Source organism: Euleptes europaea, chromosome 7 (assembly GCF_029931775.1).
Source record: "Euleptes europaea isolate rEulEur1 chromosome 7, rEulEur1.hap1, whole genome shotgun sequence".
Classification (NCBI taxonomy): domain Eukaryota; kingdom Metazoa; phylum Chordata; class Lepidosauria; order Squamata; family Sphaerodactylidae; genus Euleptes; species Euleptes europaea.
Window position 1 is genome coordinate 77,205,933 of NC_079318.1, and position 18,695 is coordinate 77,224,627.

An 18,695-nucleotide genomic window follows, 5' to 3' on the forward strand; every position below is an offset into this window, starting at 1 on the left:
CTTGAAGAATCAAACTGGCTTACAATCACCTTCCCTTCCCACAACAGACACCCTGTGAGGTAGGTGGGGCTGAGAGCTCTAAGAGAGCTGCGACTTGCCCAAGGTCACCCAGTTGGCTTCGTGTGTAGGAGTGGGGAAACAAATCCAGTTCACCAGATTAGCCTCTGCCGCTCATATGGAGGAGTGGGGAATCAAACCCGGTTCTCCAGATCAGAATCCACCACTCCAAACCACTGCTCTTAACCACTATACCACGCTGGCTCTAAGATAAGCGGCTACCTCAGAGGTACCCAAGCTTGCTACTTCACCACTTAATTCTCTAGAAAACCAAATCTAGAAACACCACTGTTCAATGTCAGGCCTAAATCTTTTTATTTCAGATTTGGGTCAGCCAAGACCCAGCAGCAAAAGTAGGGCAGGCGACACAGTGTATGAACTACAAGTGCAAACAGATGGGATTTGGTGGGCGCAGCTCCGCTGTGGCGCTAGGACAGCTACGAGGCAGGAAGGCAGGAACGGCAGAAGGCTATGGCTTCTTTGTTTCCCTTGTCGTGGCCAAAGATCCAAGCAGCAGAAATGGCTACATCCTAGTAGAAAGAAGAAAAAACACCTTTAGGAGGGGGGTTTCCTGATGACACAGTCCTAAGGGGGGGAAATGGACATTTCTGAGCATTATGTGATTCCATGGAGCACAACCCTTCGGTAGACATTGCTCCAGGTCACAAGCAAAGGTAGGAATAAAGAGAAACCCTCTTTTCCCTTTTCAGTTCTCATTTCCCGTAAAGGGAAAAAACCATTTGGAACCCAATATCTGAGGAGGTGCCCTTCTTGCTGCATCATCTCTTCATGCCCTAGAAAGATAACCGGTTTTCCATGGAGCAAAATCCAGAAAGGGTAGAACACAATCTATGGGATACCTTTTAAGAGGTATCAAATAGCAGAATACAAGTTTTCAAGATCTCCAGAACTCTTCATCAGGCCCAGATGTCACAAAATATGGGGGGGCAGATTTTCCAGGCCATGATTTTAAGACTTTTTCTTGCCAGTATATGGTGGAGATGTTTTGGCATGTCCCATGAAACGCCATGAGTCGGAAGCGACTTGATGGCACTTAACAACACACACACATGAAACACTAAATTTGCATCCAGGCTGTCACTTCAGACTGACAGCTGGGCTCCATATGACTGGAGAGCCGCTGCCGGTCTGAGTAGACAATACTGACTTTGATGGACCAAGGGTCTGATTCAGTATAAGGCAGCTTCATGTGTTCATGTGTTGACTGACTGCTCCTCTAGACCAACCATCCCTCCACACACAAACCAAGCATCAAGGTTCGGTCTGAGGTGCCTCCCCAATGTACCAGTTTCTCCACGTACAGAGGATGTTCCTTTTTACGTGAGATTATTCAGTCACAAAACTCCTCCCCGCCATCCGAAATGGTACAGTCCAGAAACAGGCTGTCTATCTCAACAAGAACTTGGCCATAGCTGTACCAGATGATCCCTCCACAATACTCTGGCAACCTGTTTGCTAAACAGTTTGCCTTCAGGTTCACTCTGCAGTCTGCCCTGCCCCACTACACCCACCCACCCACCCAGACTCTCACTCAGTGCCTCACTTACACTTCATTGTCTTTGAAATGGCGCAGTGCCTTTTCTGCCACTATTTCCATGAACCTGGGATCCTCCCAAGGAATGCTTCCTGGCACAGTCAGCTGCTGAGGCTCCGAGTCAAAGAGCTGGATGGTCACCTCGGTGTCAGATGGCCTGGATGGTTCCTCTGGATTGGAGGATTTGGAAAGAACCTTTAAGAGAAGAAAGCCCCTGGTTGTTAAACACAAGCCATTCACCTGGAAAACCAACGCTGCTAGAGAAACAAGCAATCGCCTCTTCGGACTGTGGGCAAGACGGTGCGATACCGACAAGTTATGTTTAACAACATCAACCTAAGGGCATTCCAGCCCAGCCGCAGACTCACTCTGTGGCCCTGGGCAAGGCACATGCTTAAGTTCCCTTCCCAGCCTCTAAAAACAAGAGAACAGAATAAATGTTCATGGCTGTTCATGTCCTTCACCGTGCAAAGGCACAATTGGTGGAAAGTGCTGCCAAGTTGCAGGCCCCTTATGGGGACCCCGTAGGGTTTTCAAGGCAAGAGATGAACAAGGGTGTTTTGTCACAGCTTGCCTCTGCGTAGCAACCCTGGACTTCCTTGGTGGTTTCCCATCCAAGTGCTAAACAGGGCCACCCCTGCTTAGCTTCAGAGATGTGACAAGACGCGTTAGCCTGGGCCATCCAGGTCAGGGCAAAGGCACAATTACAAACAACGGAATCAAGGTGCCCAAGAAGACCGCCTTCCATTTTTCCTTAAAGGGTCGTTTCTTCCACATTTCCAACCCATTTGTACAGCAATTCTAATCGGCGTTGGTTATAATAGCACAAACCCCTCCCTGAATTCACCCATATGCAGAACGAGGCGCGGCATGTAGATCAGCATGAACACTTCTACATACACATCTACACCATGGTGACTCACCGTGGTGACCCGCAGAGGCCTGTAGTCGTTCCGGGTGAGGTTGGCCAGGCGAGAGACCCACCCAAACTGGGAATTGAGTTGATCAAGAAGCCTCGTGGTGTTGAACATGTCCTCTTGGAAGGTCTTGAAGAGGTTGTCGTACACCCGGCTAAACTGTTCAGCCCTCCGCAGGGCCTCCTCAAAACGCTCCCTCAGCCGGCTCTGATCTGGATCCGTCTGGGAGCAATCTGTGTGGGGTGCGGAAGATAAGAGGGGTCTTGGGAAACAATCCCAAAGCAGAACCAGATTTGAGACCAGCAGCACCTTCGAGACCAACGAAGTTTTTGGGACAGAAGCTTTTCACAGCCAAAGCTCTCTTTGTCAGGTATCAGATGAAGAGAGCTTGGACTCTCAAGAGCATACACCCCAAAAATCATGTTGATTGCAAAGGTGCTGTTGGATTTGAGCTTATTGCTTCTAAAGCAGAGCAACACAGCCACTCTCTGAAACTAATCCCAAAGCAAAGTACCATTATCTTTGGAACTCTATGTTCCAATGATGTATTCACATGTTCCTGAACTCTATGTTCTAATGATGTATTCAAATGGACCATCTCATCACACCAGGGAGCAAAATTACCCCAAATGCATGCTAGCTCCCCATTCTGAGGTTGGAGGGACAGGCAAACTCTGGCCCAATTTAAAAGCAATGCTGAGCTCATTCCCATGCAGACCTCACATTTAAATTAGATTATTGGCTCCTCTGCAAAGACTGATGGGCCCGATGTATGCCACACTGGCATGCTAGCATTACTGCGCACAAAAGAACTGGCAACCCTAACCAAGATGCCAGCTGAAGATAAGCCTGCATGGGTTCTTTTATATGCTAAACACTGTTTGTAACTGATTACAATTGGTAAATGGGGGGAGGAGCAAAGCACAACGCCTCCCCAGACTTACCCACATCCAAGATTGCCTGACATTTCTCACACTTCTCCTTCATCCTCAGGCAGCCTGAAGAATTTCGTCGGATCTCACGACACACCATGCGGTCGTTGCTGAAATTGCGCGCCTCTGAAAGGGGTAAGGGAATGTCACTAGAACGCTATCAGCCTCCGGCCCTACCAGATACATTTAAGTCATGAGGATTAGTAGTGCCATTTGACCTCTGAATTTTGAATGCATTGCTTCATTCAGGTCCCCAGGTTTACATTTCAGCCTGCATGACTATGATAAAACTAGAACCTCCATGTCCAGTGGGACTACACCTCTGGATACCAAGTGCTGGGGATTAATAATGGGGCAGGCCTTCCTGCCCTCCTTGTCAGCTTCCTGGGAACATCTGGCAGCAACTGTTAAAATCTAGAAGGCACTAAATGGCCCGATCCCGTTTCTGTGTACCTTTCCAAATAGAATGCAGGAAGCACTTCCTCAGATATCATAGGTGGAATAACAAAAGCAGATTTAAAAAAGAAGTTCCATTTTTTGTCATTAGGCAAGAGGGAGCCAGGCAAACCCTTGAATAAAACCACACCTTCATTACAAACTCACTACCTGGATTTTTGCAGAGGTCTGACAGCAGCTTGCACTATGGAAACAATACTGGCCAACCTTGCAAGATTGTCTTACAGATAAATAAATTAAAATGTTACTGAAGTAATTCATTTTATACTCCACCTTTCTCCCCAATGGGAACCCAAAGCAGCTGACATCATTCTCCTCTCCTGCATTTTTCCCTCACAACTCCTCTGTCAGGGAGGTTGGCTGAGTGTGTGTGTCTGGCCCAAGGTCACCCAGCAAGCTTCTATGGCACAAGTTGGGATTCAAACCTGGGTCTCCCAGATCCTAGTCCGCCATTCTTAGCCACTACACCACTTTTCCCATTCTCTTCTCATAAAGTAAGGTAAGATTATGAGGCAGTGACCAGAAAACCAAGGACTCAACACAAGGGCTCCCTAGCCCACTGGCAATGCTCTATTCACTGAACATAGTCTTCCCAGTCTTAAGAATAATCTTGATACCCTCTTCCCCAGAACAAATGCCTATGCATCAAACTCTAATGTTTTGGTAAGCATTTCCATAGCAGAAACCACAGAGGAGGAGGAGGAGGGAGAGTTGGTTTTTATATGCCAATTTTCTCTATCTTTTAAGGAGAATCAAACTGGCTTACAATCTCCTTCCCTTCCCCTCTGCACAACAGATACCGTGAGGTAGGTGAGGCTGAGAGAGTTCAAAGAGAACTGACTATCCCAAGGTCACCCAGCTGGCCTTATGGGTAGGATTAGGGAAACCAACCTGGTTCTCCAGATTAGAGTCCACCACTCCTAGTCACTACACCATGCTGTCTCTCTAGACAGTATGGGACAGTGCCAGACTGTGGCTGGGGAGAATCAGGTTCAATCCCATGAAGCTCTCAGGGTGACTTTGGGCATGTCGTTCCCTCCAAGTATGACCGACCTCACAGGGCTGCTATGAGGATAAAAAGGGAGACGGAGAGAACCACGTCCACAAGGCTTGCAGCAAGGGTAGAATAAAAATGCAAAAAATAAGACAGGGTAAGGCAGGACATTCAAATGGTTAAGACCAGCTCCGATCAGTGCACCCATGAAGTTGCCTTATACTGAATCAGACCATCAGTCCATCAAGATCACTAGACTGGCAGTGGCTCTTCCAGGCAACAGGCAGTGCTCTTTCACATCATCTGCCACCTGGTCCTTTCAACCAGAGATGCCGGGGATTGAACCTGGGACCTTCTGCATGCCAAGTAGATGCTCTGCCACTGAGCCACAGGCCCTCCTCTGCTCCTTACCTGTTGGGAATCCACCCAGCCAACGTCCGTGGTTTCCCCCCAGCCACGGATCGTGCTCAAAAGCCTCAAGCAATGGCTGGAATAGCTGGGAGGGGAACAGACGGCTTGGAAAGAAAGAGTGGGCGCTTCTGGCAACTCTGGGCCGAGTAAAAGGGAAGCTGATGCCACTGAAAGGATTCCAGAAGTTATTTGGGAAGATACTGAAGGAGGGGGAGAGACGCCCAGAGGCCAGCCTGCTCTCTTGGAAGAGGTTGTCCACACCATCCGCCATCACGCTGTAGCGTTCCTCCAGGTCATGCAATCTCCGGCCTTGCTCTTCAGTCTCATCCATCAGGGAGTCAACACGCTCTCCGTTCACCCAGATGGAGAAAGGAGAGGTGTGGTTTAGAAACTCCTCCAGCTGCAAGGAACAAGGCCAGGCTCTTAGCATCGAAACAGAGTACCACAGATGTCCACACTGTCTCACAGCACAGATGTCCACACTGTCTCACAGCACAGCTCTCAACAGCAGGGGTGTATGGTGGTGGAAAGTGCCATCAAGTAGGGTTGCCAGGTCCCCCCTTTCCTCCGGCGGGAGCTTTGGGGGCAGGAGAGCGGTGTGGGCGCATCGGTGCTCGCACGTTTGCTTGCCGACCTTCAGGTGGTCGGAGGGCAGAGGGACAAATTACCGGGCACCTGGCAACCCTACCGTCAAGTCACAGCTGGCTTATGGCAACCCCGTAGGGTTTTCAAGGAAAGAGACATTCGGAGGTGGTTTGCCATTTCCTGACTCTGCGTAGATTGAGAGAGTTCTGAGAGAACTGTGACTAGCCCACAGTCACCCAGCAGGTTTCATGTGGAGGAGTGGGGAATCGAACCCGGTTCTCCCAGATTAGAGCCCACCTCTCTTAACTACTATACCAAGCTGGCTCTCAGTAGGGACATAGACTTCTCAATTTCCTGAGGGTGGGGTGGCGGCACAGGGCTGAACCTGAGCCAGGTCCATACTTAGTCTATTTTAAATTATTTCAATATGAAATTGTTTATATTTCCAAAAACCATAAACAACAAATGGTGACAAAAGGAGATTGCATCCAGGCAGGGTGGACAAAAATGCTGGCAGGTTGGAAGCTCCCACACATGCACGGAGCAAGTTTGTAGGCTAGGAGACATTCAGGGAAGGTCAGGGAAGGTCAGCAAAAAGTAATAAGAACACCTGGCTGCTTGATAATTAAATTTTGCTCTCAAGAAGACTTGCATTTGCTGATGACATTATCTTGATAGACCAAGGTGTGGGTGCCTGGCTTTGCAAGCCCCTCTGGCAATGGGGAGGCATGCAGATGTCCCATCAGGGAATCAGTCTCCCACTCAAAGTTTTGGCCTCTTGTTAGCATAGACTGAGGAGAGTCTTGCCCTCGCTTTCTCCAAAGAAAAGCATTGCTAGCTCCTCACATGGCTGCCGAGGTAAACCTAGCCAGGATGGAATCAGGGCAGACAGAACACACATCTAGGTAGGAAGGGGGTCCTTGGTAGCTCACACCCTGCCAGATATTTTGTAAGCCTTTAAGGTGCTACAGGACTCTTGCTCTTTTCTACTGCTAGATCAGATACTTTCAGAAGGTAGCCATGTTGGCCTGCAGAAGAACAGCGAGATTCGAGTCCAGTAGCACCTTAGAGACCAACAAGATTTTGGGGGTATAAGATTTTGAGAGTCAATGCTCCCTTCAACAGATAACCAACAAAGAGAGCTTTTGACTCTTGAAATAAGGTGCTGACAGCCTGAGCAGCTTCATGATGCTACCTGGCAACCTGGGGGGACATTGCCCCTGCTGGGAAATCCTGGCGGGGGGGGGGGGGCTTAAGTACTACTTCCTCCCCCATAGTTTACACCCCTGCCCAATCCTACCCCACACCCGTTACAGTCATCCACACATCTAAAAAAGGGTTTCCCACTCAAGAGCTCACAATGTAAACCAAGGGAAATAACTACAAGAATGATGAGAAAGGCTGAAGGCACCTGTCTCCATCATTAGGAGGTTTCTTCTCCATAAACATGCAACCCCTCTACTCCACACTCTTACAAACCACTTAGATCAGCACAGACGAAGCATCCCACATTTCTGCACCACACTGTGATCCAAAACTTGAACCCATCCAAGTGCATCTTAACTGGCAATGCTTAACTGGCCAACTCACCTGCCTGCCGACCAGGCCAGCACCGCTGTGGCATGTCCTGGAGTAGAATCTCATGCAGGTCTGCTTCAGGCACGGCTTGCACTCTTCCCAAAGGGCCAACATGGTCTCGTTGCAAACCTCCTGCTTTGTGGTTAGCTGCTGCTCAGTCTCCTTGGCAAGGAGGAGGGCCTCCTAAAGACAAAACCCGGAAGTCAATTCCTCTCAAATGTGTCAAGGGGCCTTCCTGGGCAAGACCAAACCAGAGGTTGAAAGATGAGGGAGACTGTCCTTCCTTTCACAAGGAAAATCCTCAACTACAGATGGGAGGGTCACATACTAGTTTCCCCACTGTTTAAAGCTGGCAGAAGCCTAACAAAGTGTCAGAGGAATTATCTTGCGTGTGTAAAGTGCCGTCAAGTCACGGCCGACTTATGGCGACCCCTTTTGGGGGGTTTTCATGGCAAGAGTCTAACAGAGGTGGTTTGCCATTGCCTTCCTCTGCACAGCAACCTTGGTATTCCTTGGTGGTCTCCCATCCAAATACTAACCAGGGCTGACCCTGCTTAGCTTCTGAGATCTGACAAGATCAGGCTAGCCTTGGCCATCCAGGTCAGGGCAGAATTATCTTAGACATTAACAAAAATTAGTCCAATGCGGTGCCTATCTTCCCACCAACTGGAATATTATTGTGGAGAGAGAGGAGTCCTCAAAAGGCACTCTAACTGGAGGAGTTGGTAGCCACACCTAGTCAAGGCTTAATTTGAGGAGAGGGGAAGGATACTTTGCTTGCCATCCAACAATTGGCATGCTCGTAAGTAGCAATAAAAACCTCAGTTTTTTATTCCAAACAGGACATCCACTTTGTCACTAAAACTTGGACTAGGATGGGTTATGTGAAGTCTACCATGGGTTATGCAAAGCCTACTCAGTGATATATAAACACCCCTTGGTTCTGTCGCCACTGTCACTTAACATAGGTCAGAATAACCACACCGTATATAAACATGTGTCTAAAGCCTGCATCCTGTTACTGCCCTTGTTGTGTATAAGAAGCTTAGCCAGTGTGTGTTCTGAGATTACTAAAATTAAGTAGCACTGTGGTCTCAGAGAAAGACATTTTGAGGGGAAAATATCTTGGCTCCCAAGCCTGTGGGCCCTCATACCAACACAGACCTCTTTCTTCTTATTTGTGTCTTCCAAGGTGTTCAGCATCTTCTGGTGGTCTTTATTTGTTTCATCCATGAGGATTTTCATCTGCTTGACTCCGCTGATGGCATTGTCCACCTCACTGTCGATGTACTTGCTCCCCGTTTCAGACATTTCTGGGGAAGGGGAAGAGGAAGGTTTTGTTTATTTTAATTATCTCAACAGTACTATCACTCTAGGAACCACTTCACACAATACAAAATTCCTACGCTGAAGGCATTTTGGTGCAGAAATTGTACCAAAAAGTCATTTATAATGAACACAAGGAGAGCTGTCCACCCCTTCAGGAACTGTATGTATATTTAACAGCAGTCTCTGGCAGGACTAGTTTTGGAAACTGAAAAGATCTTTCGGGGCGGCCCCAGGTTTGGGAAGGACCCTTACCAAGATTCTATCCAGTGACCACTCCAACAACGTGTATACACTATTCAACATGTATACAATGTGTAATAGGTCTATACTAGACGTTAGAGTCTGTAAAGCAGGGCTGGAGTTCCCCAGACCTGACTTGGACACCAACAGTCAGATGTCAGGAGTGGAAGGGAGGGGCTGGTTTTCCAAATGCCTTGGGCCCCAATTTGGATCAGGTCCATGGCACAGGGAGGGAAGGGGTGTCATTTCCCCCCCTCAAAACAGTCTGAGGGAGCATAATTTGCCCCATTGAGGGGTTACATGTGTACTAATGGGCTACACGTACAACCCTCCAACTAGGCAAAGAGCGCTCAGTCACCTACTCCCATCTACAAAATTTTGAAGAAAGTTACTTTGGCAAATTCATTTCTTAGCATCAAAACCTGCTTCACGAATTTCTCCCTGACGGTTACAGAATTTAACCAAATTGGCTGCAGTTTACCAAAACCTCAGCACATGTTTCTTTGATGGCTAAATTAGATGAGCTAGCTGGGGACATACTCCACGGTTCAAGTGATAGGCTAGAGACCATAACCAGGGCCACATATACCCACTTGCTAATACAGCTCTGTGGCAACTGAGCTAGTATCACAGTGGCTAAAGTGTTGAGAGTACCAGATGTTCTGTGGCTTGGAGGGGGAACATTGAGACTCAAAACCAAACAACTATCTCTGCCTTATATGCGCACACAGAGTTAAACTCACCATCTGAATATCTCTCTTGAAGCAACCTGCCTATACCTTGACCTCTGCAGATGCCCTGCTCAGAGATCACCACAGGCAACAGGGTATTTTGTCTGGCAGTTCTTAGACATTGGACCTCAGCATTTCAGAAAGCACCCTCTTGGCTTTTAAATGCATGATCAAAGCAGTCCTTTTCCCACAATCACCGGAGAATGCTTGATTTTTGGTTTCATCTGATCATCTGCAGATGTTCCTTCTGATTTCTTCCAGCCTTTTATTGATTTGTTTATGAAGCATCATTTTGAATTTCTTTTTGCCATCTGCTTTTGGGAGGTTATATTTTTTAAGCACTCCCCTTATATCATTTGCTGTTTTAAGGAACATCTGATTAAAAAGCAAAGCTGATCATTTTAAAAATGAATGAATGAAGTTCTCCAATCATTTCCAAGCTGTGCCACAATCAATAAAGAGCATCCATGAACTTCAGTGCTCCAAAGAGAGAGAGGTTAACCTCTGTCCAGCCTGCTGGATTGCCAATGCTGTTGCACAATCTGGCAGTGTCTGCAGACTATTGTGACTTGTCAAGCAAAATTTCCCGCTAACTGGCCACAAGCTGCCAGTGAGTCACTGTTCTGGGAAGTGACCTCATGATGCAGGTGTCTGGTTGGGAAACAGTGCCCTCACGGCTGAAGCTAGGGCCAGCACATCTGGCAAATGTGGGTGATTTGTGGTCGGCAAAGGAGATTGTTTGCACCTATTACAGACCCAGGATGAAGTCTCAGCAAGCTGCCCTGCCCGCTAATTCCACCAAGTTTCCATGACTAAAATAAAAGCTGGGAAAGGATGCAAGACTTCGATAGAGGTTTAGCCAGAACCTAACCTGTCTGACACTCAAAAACTCTCCAGCACCTCTGTCAGGCACACCCCTTTTACTGTCTTAACTTGACATTCTGATGCACAAACTCACACACCTCTATGTACAAACACAGAATGCAGCAACACACTTGCCTTCAACCAGGAATAGAGAGTAGCACCCATCCCCTACTTACGCTGCAGTTTATTGGGAGGAACAAGGCAAAAGCCCCCCTCCCCGCAAAGGAGAAGCCCCAGCAGAGGGAGCAGGAAAGTAGGCGTCATCTTGCCTCCAGAAAGAATTCCCGGAGTCCTGCAGGGGGGAAAAAACACAACAGAAAAATGCAATAGCCCAATCAAATAAGGTTGAATTAGAACAAGCCTCTGTTTGAGGGGAGGGATGCCCCCATTATTTGGCTCTTCTCCCAAGCAGTAGGATATTGCACGACCCATTTCCTTTTGGGAAAACATAGAAGAGGTCTTATCACCTATAAAGAAATCCTTTTCTCTGTACAGCTCTGGGTAGCATCAGCCACTACATGAACACTGTCTACTCATTCCGGCAGCAGCTCTCCAGGGTCTCAGGCAGAGGTCTTTCACATCACCTACTTGACTAGTCTCTTTAACTGGAGATGCCAGGGATTGAACACCTGGGACCTTCTGCGTGCCAAGCAGATGCTCTCCCACTGAGCCATGGCTCTCCCAGAGAACTCAGGGAGAACTCAGCACACCTGGTTCCTTCTGCTATGTTCCTGTCTCCCCAAGCCCACCCCTACAATTCCTGCATCCCTGCAGAAAGTTGGATGTTCTGTAGCAGCCAGGTTAGAGCCATTTCTTCAGATCAACATGCAGCTTTCTTATCAGAAGCAATATGGACACTCTGATAGCTGACCATGAAAGAAGAATGCTACATGTCTCTACCCTGAGGATGCTATGTGCATAAGCTGAAAAGGAAAAAAGATTGTTCCCACCTTCCCCTTTTAAACAAACTGCTGTTTTAGTGGCTCCCTACAATCTGGAGGGCAGATGTCTGTGTGTCCCATACAAATTCTTGCTGCTTTCCTAGGAGTGTAGCCGTCTGTCCAGGACATTCACTTATTTACTTTGTTAGCCACCTCGAGTTCTGCGAGGTAGAAAGGGGCTAAAAAATGGTTTAAATACATAAACTGTTCCCACAGCCACTTGGGGCATTTTCAGACATGGGCAGTTTTCCACTAAATTAGTTCATAATGCAAATGGAAAAGCCAACACCAACTAGAATGTTACGTCAAGTTCCAAACGCCTCTCCCTTGCTTTCTGTTTCACATTACAAACAAGACACTTTAAATACATAATGCGAGAGGCTCAAAGTCAATTTGATTCCCCCTGCCCCCAAAAAAATGCTGGAATTGTTGAAATTTCAGTTAATGGGGGTTACCGCACTTGTATTCCCAGCGATGTATTAAGAGTTTGAAAACGGTATAAAAAATACTGTTCGCACTTTGTTTGGCCCCTTTAGCTGTGAAGACATCTTCCAACCATTTATAAGCTGTGGTATCCAAAAACCCTTTTAAAGCGATGTTTTTTACATTTTCAAACTCTTAATACATTGCTGGGAATACAAAGTGCGGTAACCCCCATAGCCTAACCTGGTTTGGCTACTGAAACAAACCGGATTGGTTGGAAACAGGAGTTCAACATCAGTTTTTTTGGGGGGGGAGGTGTCAAAACTTGTGCCTTTCAACAGTGGGAGCAAACATTTCACAGTGGCCAAAAAGACTTCAGGTGCCCACCACACACTCACTTGAAAGTGGTCGGGGTTTGTATGGCTTCCTCCCATGCTGGCTACAGGCAGAGTTCCAAAACCAAAAACAGCTGAGCACAAGCCAGCCAGCCATGATGCCAAGATCCACAAATGGAAGGGAAAACAAGCACACTCAAGACACCCAAGAAAAGGAAGAAAATACTAGGCTAGAGAAATGGATAGACTCAGCTTCATGCCTAAATTCTGAGCAACACGGGTCTCCTTTTGCAGCCACACATACTAACCGGGAAGCCACCCATGCTAACTCCCTCGGTTCTCGGTGGTTAATTATAATCAAGTGCCGTCAAGTCGCAACCAGCTTCTTGTGACCCTTCATGGGTTGTCAAGGCAAGAGGTGCACAGAGCTGGTTTCCCACTGCCTTTCCCTGCATCCCTGGTCTTTCTTGGTGGTCTCCCATCCAAGTACTAACCACGGCCAACTCTTCTTAGCTTCCAAGCTCTGACAAGCTCAGGCTAGTCAGGGCTATTCAGACAGCAGCTCTATGATTAGGGAGCTCTTCTGCAGAGAAGTTTTCTTGCTTTCCACGTCAGCTTCAAGCCTTCACGTGTAAAGCTCTCCACCTTTTGACTCCCTATCACAGAGCTGCCTTCCTCACTCCTGGGGCCAGCCCAAGATACTTTCTTGCTTCGCCCAAGGATGTACTTTGTGTTCTATCATCAGCATCCTCTGGCAACTTGCAAGGGGTCCTGGGATACACCATCCCAGGACTCCTCGTGTGAAACCAGCAGACTTGCAAAGCAGCTTTGAACCAGCTTGCGAAAAATGTGCCCTCTACCAAGCAGAGTGCAACGAACGCCGAGGTCTTTTCAGACACATCAGAGGGAAAGTGGTCTGACCGAAAGGCAAGCCAGCACCTGCTTTGTATCTCGTCATTCTCCTGGCCCAGTGAAGCATCAACTGACTCAACAGAAGCTGAAGGACAGTGAAAGGAGACTGTGGAAAGCCAGAGAAGCTGGAAACGTGCCCTTCTGCCTAGCCTGGAAAACAAAAGAGGCAAGGAAATGCTGGAACAATTTCAATGGCTCCTAGAGATAAGGCGCCAGACGGGAAGGAGGTCAAGATTGTTCCTGTTTGTGTGAAAAGCAGTGGGAGCCCCTGCATTACCTCCCCATCATGCACTTCAATGCTTCTTAGTTCTGAATCACAGGCACACCCCTTCCCTTTCACACCTTCAGGGAATTGCCAGATTAAGACACACTAGAAGCTCTGCCGGTTTCTTCCAGTCCCGGTTTTCAGTGGTCAGCGTTTACATGCTGCTTTGTACCATCAATTTGTCCAGCCCAGAACGATCTGCCACTCTCAGCAAGCTCAAGCAGGCAGTTCTTTCCTTCCAGAAACAGGATTTCAGGGAGCATTTTGGGCTGTCACGGGAGAGGAGGAGGTAGGAGAGCTGAACTCCATGGGTGGAAATTCGTGCAGCCATGAAACAGTCCAGCCTGTATCCAAGCCATGAATTCTATGCTGGGCCTCATTGCATACTTTCAACAGAGAGGCAGGCCCACCTGATAGAATGCAGTAGTCTCAAGACTTCAGTGTAGGCAGGGCTTCCTGCCAAAAAAGGAAGCAAAACACTTGCACAATGTTGTGGTATAGGCATAGGTTCAGAATAAATGTTGTGGTATAGGCATAGGTTCAGAATAGATGTTGTGGTATAGGCATAGGTTCAGAATAATGCATAAAGCATGCATGGGGACGTTACTGAAAAGAATCTGAAAGATTCTCCCTGTTGAAGCTGTATGCAAAATGCACAGAGGTTATAATTTTTTTTAAAGAATTCGTTTCCCTCTGCACCATTTGTTTCTTTGTTTTGCCTTGGTACGGCCCCCTTCTTTTCTTCATAGCTTCAGAATAGCCAATGTGGCACAGCCCTCAACGTGGCACTAGCCAGACCCTCCAGCCTTTATCATGCAGTTTGTGGCAAGGGAGCTCTGTTTGCTTAGCCGCAAACAAGCCACTTTGTTCAGGGAAGAACTTTTTTTTTTTTTTGCGATATTCATTTCGCCAATATATATGCCGCCTTTCTTCCTGAATAAGGCAACCAAGGCAGCTGACAATTTGTATAAAACACTCACACAAAATGAAATTAAGATCACTATAAAACAAATACCGAGTCAGTATTGTCTACTCAGACCGGCAGTGGGTCTCCAGGGTCTCAGGCAGGGGTCTATCACATCACCTACTTGCCTTGTCCCTTTAACTGGAGATGCCAGGGATTGAACCTGGGACCTTCTGCATGCCAAGCAGATGCTCTCCCACTGAGCTACAGCCCCATCCCACTGGCACAAAAGGGTTCCATAACCTGGGAGGCAAAAAACCTCTCCAAAAAACCCTCCTGCAAGTTCCTCTGGATGTTACTTAGAAGGTGTAGGTTCATTCATCGGCCCTCAAGCTCAGGCAAGTTGGTATGGGTACATATATTGGGGGGTAAGATATGAATGCCCTGACCTTGATAGCCCAGGCTAGTCCAATCTTGCCAGATCTTGGAAGCCAAGCAGGGTCAGCCTTGGTTAGTATTTGGGTGGGAGACCACAAAAGGAGTCCAGGGTTACTACACAGAGGGAAGCAATGGCAAACCGCCAAGCCACCTCTGATAATCTCTGGCCTTGAAAACCCTCCAGGGTCGCCATTAAGCAGGCTGCGACTTGACAGCAAAAGGAAAAAAAGGCAATGATATGAACACCTTACTTTCTAGTAATATTTTTAAAGCAAACTTCTCAATCTCATGGTCATCGGAAATGCCCAAGAACACGCTGGCCGTTCCTGCAAACTAAGACAAGGTATATAGGCCTTCCAGAAAACAAACCTTTTGTCACAGGTATTCCGAACAAAAAACACTGAATGTACTATTAATAAACCAGGGTCCCGCATTCCATAGGCATGTGTCAGATCAATTGTCTATAGCCCCAGAGTTTGGCATCTTTTCCTTCCTGCTCTTTGAGCACTCATGTGTAGCAGCTATCTGGGGCAAGTCCAGTTCAAAGCAAGATCAAAGAAAATGCAGATTACTACAGATTGGATTGTTCTAGCTTCAGGGCCTCTTCCGTTCATTATAGAGAAACTGGTTCCAGAAGTCCAGGCAAGGGCCTTTCAAATTGCTTCACAGTTCATACCATCAGGGGCTCATTCCCCCATTCGGCCTCCATTGCAATATACACCATTATCTGTCAATAAGGCCCTGCTATTAACATGTGACACCCAGTTCTGCCTCTGCACAACACAATGAATGAACACAAACCTGATACCAAAGACTGTTCTCTTGCAGACCCACAAAGTCAACATCCTTCGGCAACAGAACTTCACAGGGAGATTTGCAGAGGAAAACTGCGATTTCATAAGGAAGCCTGACACTACTCATTCAAGACTCAGTCATAATTGTGGGTTTCTCTTAACACTACAGGGGTTAGATTTGCTTAGCATTTCTAGGATGACTGAGTTTCCACCTATTACTGCTGTTATGATTGGTCACCTCCTTTGTTTATTTACAACTGAATGTTGCATGGAAGTGTCACATATTGAGCCACTTACTCTCTCGGCATTGCCTACTTTACAGGGGCATTGTGAGAATAAAAAAAGAGAGAATTATGTATGCCACCTTGAGTTCACTGGAGGAAAAGGGGGTGCTTGCATTTCATTGCCTTTTAACCCTACCATTTTCAAATTGTTAATTTTCACCATTCTATTGCAGATACCATTCATGCCATCGTATTCCCTATTACTATGTATGGGTGTGAAAGCTGGACATTGAAGAAAGCCGACAGGAAGAAAGTAGATTCCTTTGAAATGTGGTGTTGGAGCAGAGTGTTACGGATACCGTGGACTGCCAAAAAAAAACCCCAAATCAGTGGGTTATAGATCAAATCAAGCCTGAACTGACCCTAGAAGCTAAAATGACTAAACTGAGGCTGTCGTATTTTGCTCACATTAAAAGTCACTAGAAAAGACAGTCATGCTAGGAAAAGTGGAGGGCAGCAGGAAAAGAGGAAGACCCAACAAGAGAAGGATTGACTCTATAAAGGAAGCCACAGCCCTCAATTTGCAAGATCTGAGCAAGGCTGTCAAAGACAGGACATTCTGGAGGACATTGATTCCTAGGGTCGCCAATGAGTTGGAAGCGACTTGATGACACTGAACACACACACACATTACATATACCTGCCAAATTAGGCCCCTTCCTGCATTAGAAGAGGCAGGCTGAAGCCAGTAAGTTCACGCCATCATTAATCTGTAAGGTTTTACAGTGTCGCAATTCTCTTTTTCAGTGTTGATGCAACAGACTAACACAGCCACTGCTCTGAAATTTGTTACAGTTTTCATTGCAGATCACTCTGCATATTCTCACACCCGGGCTTGAAGCCAGGTTTTCACGGAATCAGTCTGCAAGGCGAGGGTAAGACTTCTATTGGCCAAAGCAAGGCTCTGCACCATCCGACAAGCATTTCTCCCAGAAATAGAGAGGAGATAACATAAACTGGCAGCATCCAGTCCTGTGTAGAAACTCAAAGCCAAACTAAAATTTCCTACTAAGGAAAATCAGGTCCCACTAAAATTGCTAGTTGCACCATTTATTTAGGATGTAATGCTTGAATTTTCTGCCCCCTTTAAAAAAAACAAAAACCACAATGCGGTGGTAGAAAAAGACAGAGCTAATTAAGGGTGCCGCATAGGTAGCAGGACAGGAGCTAGAAGAAACTGGAAAGGAGCGGGGCAGAGCAGAAGCAAGTGAATACCCAACCCACAGTCCCTCCCCCAACTGGTAGCTGGGGGTTCATCTGGCACCCAGCATGCAAATTCAAGCTTCTGTACATATACCAAGAGGATTACTAAACTTGCAGAAGGAAAAGACAGATGCATGATTGATTCTAGGGGTCTCCACTCCAGTACCACTGTTAGCATTACTCTTAGGCAGGGTTTCAAAGGCAGTGCCAACACTTAACTGCATCAACAGTCCACACCGCAATGGCCGAATATTAAAGACACAGTTTGTATCTGGGCCACTTAATCTTAGGGCAAAAATGCATGGGAGGTTTTGCCGCTCTCTAGATGCACCTTTTCCCCATCTGAATTCTCAAAACTCTGCATGGGGGGGGGGTATTTTTGCATTTTGAGGATTTGGCTGGGGAAAATGTGCATTTAGAGAGGGGCAGATCCAAGGCAAAACCTCCCATGCGTTTTTGCCCTTACAGTCTGGACAGGGATGTCCAGTAGGCAGAGCATTTGATTGCAGAAAAAGACCAGGGCTTGAGCACATACTCTGTTCCGGGGAAACACTGCTTTCAGAAGCCAGGAATCCTTCTTGGAAGGCACTAACCATTCTACACCTTAGCTTGCGTGCAACCCCACACACCTCCCTAGACAGAAGGCTAGCAAACCCAAGAGATCTTGGCTCCCAGTTCCTCCTGCTCCAAGCACGTTCTAGCACCTGGCAATGAACAACCCCAGCAAATGTAACCACTACCCCACGCAGCCTGCCCTCCAGCTTCCAACAACTTGACTCTTACTTGCTGAGAAACGTCCCTCTTTTCCATACCAGGGTGGATCGGGTCCATCTTTTCCCCAAGCTCCCTCTCCAACACCCCCCATTCCGAAAGGTGCAGCTAGATGTTTCCACGGCCAAGCCTTCTTCCCCCGGGGCCGAAACGCTCAGCGATCCCCGACGCCAAAAGCGTGGGCAAGATCCCGATCGGGGGGCTCGGACGGTTCTATTTACGCCCCCGATAATCGCGGCGGCTTCTCCACCCCCGAGCGGAGCAGAAACCGGGGGCTACAGACAATCACAGAGTTGGAAGGGACCCCCAGGGCCATCTAGTCCAACCCCCTGCACAATGCAGGAAATTCACAACGTCCTCCCCCCCCACACACACACACCCAGTGACCCCTACTCCATGCCCAGAAGATGGCCAAGATGCCCTCCCTCTCGTGATCTGCCTAAGGTCATAGAATCAGCATTGCTGACAGATGGCCATCTAGCTTCTGCTTCAAAACCTCCGGGGAAGGTGCGCTCCCCACATCCATACCCTCGACCTCTTTCCCCACCTCCCTTCGAGGGAGAGAGAACTACGTCATGCCCCACTTTTCACTCTCCCCTTTGTGCGTACGTGGGAACGAGCCCCGAGACGCGTCGCTTTTGCAAAGGCAGAGTTCTCCCCCCCCCCTCAATTTGCACTTGGGTATCCCCAGGTGGGCACTCTCTCTGCAGGCTGCCTTGACCCCGGGAGCGTGGGGGGGGGGGAGACACTCAAATGCCCGGAGCTTGGTTGCGCCC

The 18,695-nt window shown here is 47.7% G+C and overlaps 1 protein-coding gene across 1 annotated transcript; it reads right to left on the reverse strand.

Annotated features, from left to right (window-relative positions):
- Nucleotides 1–348: 348 nt before the first annotated feature.
- CLU (clusterin) lies at nt 349–10,940 on the reverse strand. Its single transcript, XM_056852464.1, has 8 exons — nt 10,826–10,940; nt 8,650–8,798; nt 7,498–7,668; nt 5,323–5,722; nt 3,474–3,587; nt 2,536–2,762; nt 1,626–1,807; nt 349–587 (listed from the first exon to the last, which is right to left on the reverse strand). The coding sequence occupies exons 1-8, from the start codon at nt 10,911–10,913 to the stop codon at nt 581–583; spliced, it is 1,338 nt and encodes a 445-aa protein (XP_056708442.1). The 5' UTR covers nt 10,914–10,940; the 3' UTR covers nt 349–580.
- Between the last annotated feature and the right edge of the window lie 7,755 nt (nt 10,941–18,695).